This window comes from Mesocricetus auratus, unplaced genomic scaffold (genome assembly GCF_017639785.1).
Source record: "Mesocricetus auratus isolate SY011 unplaced genomic scaffold, BCM_Maur_2.0 Super-Scaffold_100015, whole genome shotgun sequence".
In the NCBI taxonomy this organism is placed as follows: domain Eukaryota; kingdom Metazoa; phylum Chordata; class Mammalia; order Rodentia; family Cricetidae; genus Mesocricetus; species Mesocricetus auratus.
Window position 1 is genome coordinate 35,176,206 of NW_024429198.1, and position 12,416 is coordinate 35,188,621.

Below are 12,416 nucleotides of genomic sequence, written 5' to 3' on the forward strand. Positions count from 1 at the left end.
CAGGGGGAATTCTCACAAATGTGGCTCTACAATTTCAGGGGAAATAAAAAATGAGCTCTACATTCATTCACAGAACATCATAATAAAATACGACTACGTGGCGCATCTGATACAGACCTGTGCTCACTAGTTTTCGGTAGAGGGATCTAAAGTGCATTATAAAGGCAGCCCAACCCCCAAGTTAGAAGGAACTCCAGGCACATGCAAGCTGCGTACAGCTGCAAGTCACATGCGAAGTTACGTTAGGTCTGTGCATGCTCACTGGGAGAGCTGAGTACCTTCACAGTGAGGCTGAGTTTGTTCTCAAAGGGCATGTAGGCTTTCATATTCAGAAAATACAACTCCACAGAGACACACAAACGATACCTATATTAATTCAGGGCTTCCCAGACACAGGCCTGGCAACTTGAGGTCAATGTCCAAGACCCATGCGAAAGGGGGAGGACAGCATCAACTCCACAAAGCTAACCTCTTACCTCTACACATGTGTCATGGCACATGCACCTACATACACATGTCCATTCAATAATACATTCTTAAATTAAAAACTCAAGGTGCTACTAAGCTTAATTTGTAAGATTACAATATTCAAACCAAATTGTAACTTGTAACTAAATTGGCAATTTGACCAGTAACCTTTCAATTCAAACAGAAAGTACCTCCTCCCTCTGTGTCTGCAGCTGCTGAGGTTGCAGATGACACTGCCTGGTGTCTCTTCATGTGCTTCTTACAGTGAATAGCTGTGCGAAAGCCCTCTTCGCAGAATGGGCACTTGTAAGGTTTCAAGCTCATGTGTGTGGCCATGTGCCGCGTGAGGCTGCCATTGGTGGTGAATGAGGCACTGCAGATGCTACAGCTGAATGCCTTGACTCCTATGTCAACAGACGGAAGCACGTCAGGGAAGTGTTCTTCATCATTTTGGAATCATAGGCATTCAAGGACTAACAAACAGGTACCAAGAAGAGGTTGTCCTGCTTACAGTTTAAGATTCGGACTGGATACTGCTAGTCATGACTCTAACCGAGCATGTCTGATCGTAGTCCCTACTACATGAAGAGCCCTCAGAAAAGGCTGCTGACAACAAACCTAGCCTGCTCTGTCCCCGTCTTTGACATCTCAGCTGTAGCAGCGCAGCCACAGCACAGGGCTTTTAGCTAGACCCAGGAGGAGCTGTGAGGCTTCCCATGGCCTCACTTCTGATAAGTTCAGCGTTACAGTCCTTTTCTGATGGAACAGAGCCTCAGAAGCACCTGGCCTGACCCTGCCTTCCCTCAATGGACTGGCTCTCCCTGCCTCCTGAGCAGTACTTCTGTGTACCACTGTATCAGGACCTTCAACATTTGCTGGTAGACATGGAAAATGGTTACCTGGAAAAGTTTGACTCCACTCAAAAGTCTACAGGTCAGCTTGCTTTTGCAGGGTTTTGAACCCAGGGCTTCATACATGCTAAACAAGTTTCTCCAAAACTCATCATCCCCAGAACCACCCCATCCCTAGAAAGGGCTATTCTTATGGCCCAACAATCATGTTCCTTGATGGACAAGTAAAGTCATATCCATAAAGAGTTATTCACAGAAGCCAAACAGTAGAACTGATAAATAGGTAAATCAAGCTTGATTTATCTGTCTAACGAAATACTATGGACCATTAAGAAAGATCATAGTACTAATACATCCTATAACATTGATGAACCTTGAACAGCACACTGTACTAAGTAAAAGAATACAACCACGCCGGGCGTTGGTGGCGCACGCCTTTAATCCCAGCACTCGGGAGGCAGAGGCAGGCGGATCTCTGTGAGTTCGAGGCCAGCCTGGTCTACAGAGCGAGTGCCAGGACAGCCTCCAAAACTACACAGAGAAACCCTGTCTCGAAAAAAACCAAAAAAAAAAAAAAAAAAAAAAAAAAAAAGAATACAATCACTAAAGACCATTTAGTCTACAGGAGACAGACAGTGCTGGTCTACAGAGCGAGTGCCAGGACAGCCTCCAAAACTACACAGAGAAACCCTGTCTCGAAAAAACCAAAAAAAAAAAAAAAAAAAAAAGAATACAATCACTAAAGACCATTTAGTCTACAGGAGACAGACAGTAACCTGTGTGTGTCTTCTCGTGAGACTTGAGGACGCCAGAGGAGACGAAACCACGCCCACAGAGCTTGCACTTGTAAGGTTTCTCCCCTGTGTGTGAGCGCACGTGCTGCTTCAAGTGGCTGGACTTCTTGAAGCCTTTGTTGCAATAGTCACATCTAGAAATGAAACACAGAGAACTCAGGCCCTGTTCACTCAGAACATGGCTACTTAGCAGCCAGACACCTGGCAATAGAGGGGAGCAAAGCAGCATTAGCATGCTCACCAAGTGGTCTGTTTTTGGCTAAACCATGCACTGTTCCATACTCGGGGCACAGAACAGGCAGTACAAGGCAGAGGCGAGGACATTAATTGCTGGATCAAGTTCTGTATAGGATAAGTGTAATCTTAAATGTACTACTTTGAAATTGGTAAATGCTGTAACTTCCCAGGAAATTATTTAATCATTATTCAAGAAGGACTTCTGGCTTCTCGATAAACTAGGGTGATGATGAAACCTACTTCCCAGTCTGAGAAAACTGAGCTGCAATGCAAGTGACCATTTGCTGCAGGCATTCAGTCAGCCCATAGCACTCAGGAGCTGGATCTCACTGTGATTACCTGTAAGAGCGCCTGCTCTGGTCCTCGCTGTCCTCCAGAAATTGTGCACGCTGTGTTTGTAGGTCTAGATCCTCTTGAGATGACTCTGGAAGCAAACGAGTTGCCTGAAATGATCAGAAATATAAAGCAAGAATAATGACTATCTACAAATAATATAAGATGACTCAGTAAGAACAAAGATATAAATGCTCATATTACAGATTTCAAAGAAAAAAACACAAGTAGTTCATTGTAATAGCCTGAAACAGAGAAAGTATAAGTTATTGACACAGGCATGACTAAGTATGTATTTACTTCCATTAAACTATTTATTCACAGGTTGTTTGAGGCAGTCCAAGTCTTGCTAGCCAAGACTAGCCTGAAGTGTGCTATGCTGATCAAGTTTGTGTCAATTTCATGACCCTCTTAGCTCACCCTCTCAAGAGTTAGGATTATAGAGGTGGACCTCATGCCTGACTAATAACCTGCTTCAGTGAAAAGCACAAACATGATTTATCCTAATAAGAGACTACTCTTTCATCAGCTTGACTCTACTACCTATGAAGGCCAATCTTAGCCATCCTGTAATATTCTAAAGGCCTAACTGTGGGGACTGGTAGAACCTTGGTGGGAGGACATACTTTGAGAAAATTGTTGGTAAGGGCATGCCTTTGTAGGGGAAATTGGAACCCACAATTTTCCCTTCTCTCCCCCAGATGCCACAAGGTAAGCATCTGTCTACACCATATGTGCCCCCAGGATGACTTTCTGCCATGCCACAGGCCCCAAAACAGCAGATAGTCATTCACAGACCAAAATTTCTGAAATTATGAAGCAAAATAACCCTTTCCTGCTTTTAAGATGGTCACCTGAGGTATGCTGTCAGAGCAGTAGAAAGAAACACACTGGAGTGAGTAAGTGTGCTACTTTCAGACAACAGTAAGACTTCTCTTGTCTCCAGACGCCTAGGGAAAGGAAAGCCACCTGTGCCTCTCAGAGACAATACTAAAGAGCAGTCACCCTGACCCCTACTCTGACATAAGGGCCACAGCCCACAGCAGCACATCAGCACTACACCCAGCCTAGTCAACACTTTGACTTCAAAATAGTAATGCTCACCCTGGACAGAGAGCAAATAGACTTCAGAACACCTGATGACTAAAGCATAGACTGTAAGCTCCCTGGCAAGGCAATGGAAACAAGGTCTTTTCTTACTTGTTCACCCAACTTCCATGACCAAATTAGACAAAGTCCCACCTTGCACTAGGCAGGGAACTCTATTCACAGGGATGTGCAGAAAAGCTCAGCTACGACACAACTCGTTCTCCACATCAGACTCATCACTCGCTAAAACTACGTAGTTCAACCTCAAAGAAAGTGCCCTGACTTTCCAGGAACACTACTAACATTGGCAGATTTTTAAAGAGAGAACTAAGGATTTGTCTGTCATTTTTAACACTATTTAAAAACTTGCAAAAGAAAAACATTCAAACAAACACTTCAGTGTCTCTAACCTAAGTGAAAAAAATTTAAGAATGAAAATGTTATAAGGAAATCTATTACTTAAAGAAATGTTTTGTATATTTGTTTTTATATGTCAACATTAATTTTACTTTCCTTCTAACATTTATGGCTCCACAAACAAAAAGACATTTTGTGCCGAAAGCAACATTCTTCAACATCTTATACAGCACACTAGTAATTCCAGGCTTTCAGTCAAAATGGCAAAGCTGCTCATGGTGTCAACCAGATGAAGTAAAGTTAAGATGCCTTAAGAATAAAGTTGGTTCTGTGTACTGCACATGCGGCATCATGTGAACTAACCCCGTGTACTGGACGTAAGCATGCCAAGATAAGCAAGTGCATTCGACATGACTACAGCATCAGACAGAACGCTATCTGTTGGGTGAGGGACTCTTCAGCCCTCCTACACTCACCACATTAATGGCATCAGAGCTGGGGACCTGCAGTAAGTTTTGCTGGTGGAAACTTGTCGACAAGGCCTGTGACTCAAGTGTGCTGGAATCCTGCAGCTGCTGCACAGGTGGGAATGGAGCCTGCTGATTGTACGTGTCAGTCACGGTGAAACCTGAAACAAATGAGGTACAGGAGCTCTACAATGCATGGTAATTATACAAATGGTAAATGTTAATTTACAAAGAAAAGACGTTTAAGCAATGTCGGCTTCCTCAATGAGAAGCAATATCAGAGTGGTGTTTTAGCAGCTCAAAGCTATATGCTAACAGGCAGAATGCTGTGCTCAGTCCATTTCCTTGGGACACAGGCTTTATACTCCAGCCATGAACACCAGTTCCCACCTGATCTTCATTCCGACCCATCACCTTCTCTGAGACGGAAACCCTGCATAGAATGGCTGTGAAAGTCATTTTTTAGGAGATGAGATTACAAAATATTATATAAAGAAAACATAAATGCACGCAATTATTGGTTTTAAACCATAAAATTTTACAGAAGCCCTCAAGAAATACCCTAAGATTTGCAAACTAAACCCAGTACAGGTCAGGTGGTTTGCAACTCACTGAAATTCACACTGACCTTGTGAAAGTTCTGCAGACTCAAAAGACTGCTGTGGCGTAGTCTGCTCTTCAAACTGGTCCATGTGCCCTGGGAGAGGGTCCTGGGGAGCTGTAAACCCATCTAAGGGTAAAAGAAAGAAGTACAATCTGTGTAGAATCATTTCCCAGCTGTGAGTTTTCAAAATTTAGCCCACTCATTTTGGAAACACAAGAGGAAGGTAATATTCCTTGTTCTAAAGTTATACACATATTGAAACATTCAGAAATGCAACTACACTTAGTAACTTTGTAAAACTCAGGTATCCTAGGGGGCAAAATGTGTACAATCCTGCCAATAGACTAAATACATCTTAGGACACCCAGAACAAAACTGTAAATGGGCCAGCAGACTGTCTGCTAACCCCTGGTATAGAGTTTGCTGGGCTGCAGAGCACCAATCATAATGAGCCCACTAAGGAGGCTCAGCTGGCGCTGTCTGCTGCCCAGCACTACGGATGAAAGAAAGCAGCAAGCTGCTCTACATTCTCTATCGGGACCCCATCTCACTGTGACTGGTGACAGTTACCAGCCTCAGTAGTCTGGGAATCTACATGGAGTCCTTGTCACAGAAAACTAATGAACACAGCTAAAAGGAAAAGTGTTGACAATGTATCTAAAGTTTATAAAATTTGCATAGAAGATCCTATTTCTATGAGCCATGAATATGCTGAATTTGGACACAGACAGACACACAGAAGGCCATGCTGACACATTTGTTTAGAAAACATCGAAAGAACTTACAACAAAATATGGACAGTAAGTTTTTCTGTAGGCCTAAGATTTCAAGTAATTTAAAAATTTGCCACCAAGAAGTCAGATTGCTTTGTGTTTAAAACAGACAACCCTTACCCACACCAGAAAAAAGCAAAAAATCACCCTAAAATAAAGTAATAAACTTGAGCAGCTGGTGTTCAGTTAGAGAATGTAAGGGACAACACTAAAGACCTAATATCACAGCTGTACATACACATACTTAGTACTAACTGTGATATTAAAAGGGCAAGCCAGACAGGGGACCTGGCTCAATCACAGAGTGCTTAGCCTACAAGGCTCTGCATGTCATCCCCGTACCAAAGGGAAGACAACAGGGATTGCACAAGGCTTCGCTGGGTTCATTAGACCTAAAGCTCCTGGAGTAGTACCTTCATCGGCTTCCAAAGGTTGATCTGCCAACTGCTGTCCAAGTTCCGCATCTTCTGTGCCTACTACATGCTGTGGCCCCAGTTCTAGTATCGCCTCGGGGTCTGCCGCCACGGTCTCTGGGGTCTGCTGCAGTTCTGCACTTTCAATCTCCACAGGCATGGGAGCTGTCACTTGCATGCCTTGCTGGTCCACAGTGCTGTCGTCCATGGAGGAAGCCTCCTGATGTTGCTGGAGCTGCTGAGCTAGTTCGTATCTTTGGAAAAGCAGCAACAATTCATAAAGGAGACACTGACAACAGTATAGACACATCTGTGAAAGATGTCATTTGCTAAATAACATTTTTATTCTTCAATTATTTCATTTTGACGCCATGGTGTGAATCTAGAAGAGCTGCCTACTTTATAATTCTAAAGAAAACCCTGTTGCCTTTAGTTGCTGTCAGCAGTCACAGGACTTGAAGGCAAGTAGAGACGGGAAGGACAACACATGCAACAATATCTTGAGGTTTAAAAATTCAGAAAGATAGTGCACACCTGTAACCTCAGCATTTAGGAGGCTGATGCATGAAAAGTGCTATGAGTTCAAAGCTATCCTCATTACGCAGTGACTAATGTATCAGAACAAAAGGCAATCTTGCAATCTGCTGACCCTTGGTGCAGGGCAGACAGTTTTTGTGGTCTGATGTCACTCATGGATACCCCAAGTCGTGGGCTGGAGACTTAGCTTCCTAAATGGCAGTGCTCACAAGTGAGACGCACATGGGGCTTCTGCTTACCTGTATAGGTGTTTGGTTCTCATTTTTATGAAGTTTACTTCTACAATCATGTATGTCTGTATTTCTTCTTTTGAATTTTGAGGTTATAATTACATCATTTCCCTCTTCCCTTCTTCCCTATTTCCTTGCTCTCTTTCAGATTCACAGCCTTTTAAAACTTAATTGTGGCTTCATAGCAGAAACATATATATTCCTCAATACATGAATATGAGTTGTTCAGTCTGAGTAATGTTACTCATTGTATGTTTTCGAGGCTGACCATTTGGCACTGGATAAACAATCAGTGTGCTATTCCCTGGGGAAGACTATTTCTCCTACTCTCAGCATTCCTGAGCTGCCTGTACTTCCTTAGGTAGGGTTGAGGTATCTTGGGCTTTCTCCTGTATTTTTAAAGCAAATGTGTATTGAATTTTGGGACCTCCAAAATAGATCAAGGAAGAAACATGGGATATATCACTCCTTGTAGGACAATTCAAATGTACAAAATTTGTAGCCAGTACCTATGGTACAGTATGACAGGCTGATTGGTCTCTAATACACTGCATAGTCACACAGTGATGCATTCTCCCACAGTATAACCATGACACACAGAGACCAAAAGTATTTGACTTAAGTCAAGAAACCCAGTAATTATGTCATTGTCCATCAGGATCATCAAGAGAGGTCTTAAAATCTGTATTTTCAACCTTTCATAGAAGGTACACTCTAGAGGCCCAGCTTCCTAACAAAAATAGCAGCATTTAACATGCCATGGAGCACCCTAACTCCTAAGCTCCAGGCCTCTCTATTGCTTGTGAGTCCCCTACTACCAAAGTAAGAATAGTACTAAACATTCCCATCAACAGGGATTCCCCGGTCCCAAATATCACAGCACTGAATGACCCCCACAGATTGCAATGTTGTACAGTCAGACATGTAACTATGAGGTGTACTACACCACCACCAATATGATACTGCTAAGGTGATCTGTAGCAGCAGGTAACTTCTCAGATAAACATTTCAAAATAAAGTCAATCCATCCTGTTAAATGTACTTAAAGTCTGGAAAAGACCAAAACAAAACAAAAATGACCTACTATAGTTGACTTATTCTACCACACAGGGAGTGGGGAGGTAGCTTTGTGGGGAATGTGCGGGCAGATTCATCAGAGTTGAAATGCTGTCAGTGTTCCTGGGCAGCAGGTTTAATACTCTTTCATTATGGGCCTAGGCTAGCCCTCACTTAAGATGAATGAAGATGCTTTGCACAGCACTACAGATTGATTCATAGGAACACTAGCCTCAGCCCTTAATCAGAAACATGTCGTTTTATATTAATTACATCATAGCTGACTAGCTTTGTCCAAATAAAAATATAGGTCACATTGAGTAACAAGCTCAGAGCATACCTGAGACTCATGGTCTATAATTCAGTATTAGAATGCCAATGAAATTCGTTTATGAAACCTAGAAATCAGGCCAGGGAGATGGCTCAACAAGTAAGGGCTATTCCCACTCAAGTCTGCCCACCTGAACTCAAGCTCCAACCAGCTCCCACAAACTGTCCTCATAACTTTCACATGTGTGCCATAGCAGACATGTGCACTCACACACACATATGAAAAATAAAGTTTTTTTAACCTACAAATCACAGGACTGACTAAAAGTTTCTTTTTAAAAATCTTCACCATGTAGCTGTGTTAGGGCTAGCCTTTGCCTACTAGCTCTAAAAGAGACTATACAGTAAGGCATTTAACCTAAGATAGACTGCGTAGGTATTAAAAGTAAAAACGTTGACTGGGTATGATGATATCCACATGTGTAATCCGCAGCAATCAGGACTTTGAGGTCATCTTGAGCTACACAGTGAGACCCTGCTTTCATAGGAAGGAAAAAGGAAGGGGGGAGGGAAAGAGAAGTGTGTGTATTGGGGTTGGTTTGATTTCTTTATTTGTTGGAGACAGGGTCTTACTCTCTAACCCAGTCTGGTCTTGAACTGACAGCAATACTTCTGCCTCAGCCTCTCATGTCCTTAGATTATAGGCATGAGCCATCAAACCTGGCTCAAAAAAGCATTAAAAAAATACACATATAAGTTTATGCTGTCATCTACAGCTCTCATTAGATCCCTAAGCACAGAGAGTCAAATTTCTCAACCCAATACACTCCAAGTTAGAAATAACAATTTTAAAAAAGAAAGAACAATAGACAACAATATAGGCATCAAAGACAATTTCTTATTAACTGGTCCCCAGACCATCTGGAAATTATAAAGATAATTAAACACCAGGTACATATACCTACCTATGAGTTTTCATGTGTTTTTTGCAGTTTAGTGAGGTCTTAAATGTCTTCTGGCAATAGGGACACATGTAGGGGCGGAGGTCATTGTGTATGCCCATGTGTCGCCGTAAGCTTCCACCTGTGGTAAAGGCTCCATTGCAGATCAGACACTTGAAGGACTTCAGTCCAGTGTGTGTCCGAACATGGGCTTTGAGCACTCCTGCAGAGACGAAGCCTCTGTCACACTGAGAACATTTGAAAGGTTTTTCACCCGTATGTGATCTGCAAAGCAGGAAAAAACCTTAGTGCATTTATTACACATTTATAGCAGGTGTAATCTCAGAGGTACCTCACTCTATGATACTCTCTAACAGGTAAGTTCTCACTTTCCACATTGTGAGTGAGCAAGTCTGAGACTCAGCTACGTGCTCGCCCAGAGACACCAAGCTGCACACACTCAGGTGAAAACATGCATCTTTGGCATAGTTCCATTTCCAGAATACCACACTACCTCTCAGGAACAAATTTTCTACTTTGTTTAAGCTCCGGTGAGAACATGTAAAAAAGTTAAACATTCTAATTAAAATAAAACATGCTGGAAATTGTAAACACTAAATATAACTGGAATATAAATAAAACTCAGGGGGAATTTCTGACTAAAATATTTGAATGAATATATTCAAGAATTTTTTAAAAATTACAGATAAATATTTCTGATCAAATATCTTAACCACAAGCTAGCAGTGCCATCCTGAACACCTGTCACCAGATCCCTGCTCTGCGCTTGCACTCCATCCCCATCCCCACCCCCCTGACCTTACCTGATGTGCTGCTTAAGATGGCAAGACTTTTTGTATGCTCGAGGACAGTAAAAACATTTGTAGGGTCTATCTGCTTCGTCGCCAAAATTATTATTAAAATAATTTTGGAAAAATTGGTTTTTTGGAATGGGTTGGATAAGACCTATAAATCCAAAGCAGGAATAATTTACTGTTAGTGTTACTATTAATATGCCAAAGGCATTTGCTTCAAGCTAACAGTAAGAACTCTGATGAGCTACAGACTCCAGTGCCATAGCAAATACATATTACATCATGAATTATCATCTATTTAATCGTGTCATTTCATCAATTACTATTTTCTGGCACTGAAGAATGTGTATATTATTATAAATATACACTAAATCACAGTATGCTTGGTATTGATTTTGCTCAGGTTAGATTACTTTGAATAGGAAAATTATTTAATATGGAGACTATATAAAATGTAAATCTACCTGTAAAACTTAGTGAGTGCTAAAGTCCAAATGTTTGCATCCATATGGAAATCTTACACTGAAAATCTAAAGGACAATGTGACAGTAATGAGGAGGGAGCAGCACACGAGATGACTAGCCATTGGGGTGGAGCCCTCATGAATGAAATTAGGGTCCTTATAAAAGAGGCCCTGGAAAGGTCAAGGCAGAGACTCATAAGTGGTCAAATGATGAGAATAACTGACTGTTTAGACCTCAGTCAAACTGCAACATCTACACCCCATCCAAAATCCAGAGGCGGTCATGGAAGAGGAGGGTGGGAAGAGGAGGGCTGGAAGATGAAAGGGTATCTTCTGGGTATGGCATGGGTGTTGCAATTCCAAACACAGAGATGAACAACAGAGATGACTTCTTGCATGATGTCTGCATAGGATAAAGACATAGAAGTAGAAGGGGGCTGGCTGGGAGGGGAAGGGGCTCAGTGGGAACTGAAGGGAAATGAAAGATGTCATCAATGAACTGTGATTGTGAGCACAATGCATACGTGTAGGAAACTGTTAAAAAAGGAAAGAGAAAAAGAGGCCCTGGAGAGCTGCCTGGTGCCCCTGTGAGGAGGGAGAAGGCTCTCACCAGACAGAGAATGTGCCACTGGCTAATAAAATCATTTTATGTCTTAATTATACTATCAGTGACAGTAAAAAAAACTTAGAAACCAGATTGAGTCTCTGTTTCTTTCCGATGCAAAGGCTAAGCAGCCAGAACAGGAATCTTTAACACACTACATGGAAATCCAGAGACACAAATAACTACTTGTTCTACATTAAAAATCCCTCTTCACCTTCATGGGTCCACAGAGGTGGAAGTACCTCTTCAATGAGGACTCACAGGACTACTTTTCCTTTTATACTAGCTATCTAAAACAAAAACTGCATTTTGAGCAATACTTTAAGATTTTCATCTTGACTGTGTAACATACTAGTCCAACAAAGCAATTTCTAAAGAAAACGTCATCAATACTGTGCCTAAGCATTTTCTGCATATAACATAGTGTATATACATCCCTCACATGGTCCAAAGGAAGAACATCTATGACCCATCTTACCTAAGTCAGTTATGAGAATTGGTTCCTGCAAAGGAATGTCGGGGACAGGAACACTGGTCTTGCCGACCCGAACCTTCGCAGGTTTGCGCTGGTGCCTCATCTTCCTCAGTTCCGTGTGTTTAAAGTGGGAAGTTATGTGAGTCTTCCTATGGCCTGAGGTTCGGAATTTTTTATCACAGTGAGGACAAGCAAAAGGTCTAACTCCTAACAAAACAAAAGGACATTTTAGAATTATTTCAAGGAATTACATGTCAACAACAACAAAAAAAATCCATGTAAAACACTTCAAATACTTGATGATGCTTATTCCACATTTAGGACTTCGTGTATTTTATGAATCAGTTATTTTTTTCTTGCTTTTAATTAGTACTATAATAGATGCTAGACTATACAATGGCTTTTCTAGTAAGAAAAGGCACATGCTTTTTTTAAGAACAAATCCAAGTTGTAAAACGTGTACATTCAAATAACAAGTCATCCTAAAGAAGTCCAAACAGTGTCAAGAGTTCTGTCTCCCCAACTAACATGCATAAAACAAAATAGACACTCCCCATGGGAGGCAGGTGAGATTCCACAAACCAGTATTCGGACAACAGTTGGTATCTTGTAAGAAAGCAGTGACAGGCAACGGTCATT

At 41.7% G+C, this 12,416-nt stretch overlaps 1 protein-coding gene across 3 annotated transcripts in view; it reads right to left on the bottom strand.

The window, feature by feature from the left end:
- Positions 1-12,416, bottom strand: part of Znf236 (zinc finger protein 236) — a 74,184-nt gene that overhangs the window by 25,211 nt on the left and 36,557 nt on the right. For all 3 annotated transcript variants that reach the window (XM_040757796.1, XM_040757795.1, XM_040757797.1), the window contains 9 exons: positions 11,781-11,984; positions 10,245-10,386; positions 9,445-9,705; positions 6,387-6,640; positions 5,225-5,326; positions 4,606-4,757; positions 2,690-2,793; positions 2,096-2,247; positions 660-872 (listed from right to left, as the gene is read on the bottom strand). In XM_040757796.1, the coding sequence (XP_040613730.1) occupies positions 660-872; positions 2,096-2,247; positions 2,690-2,793; positions 4,606-4,757; positions 5,225-5,326; positions 6,387-6,640; positions 9,445-9,705; positions 10,245-10,386; positions 11,781-11,984 (1,584 nt within the window). The remainder of the gene's footprint in view (positions 1-659; positions 873-2,095; positions 2,248-2,689; positions 2,794-4,605; positions 4,758-5,224; positions 5,327-6,386; positions 6,641-9,444; positions 9,706-10,244; positions 10,387-11,780; positions 11,985-12,416) is intronic.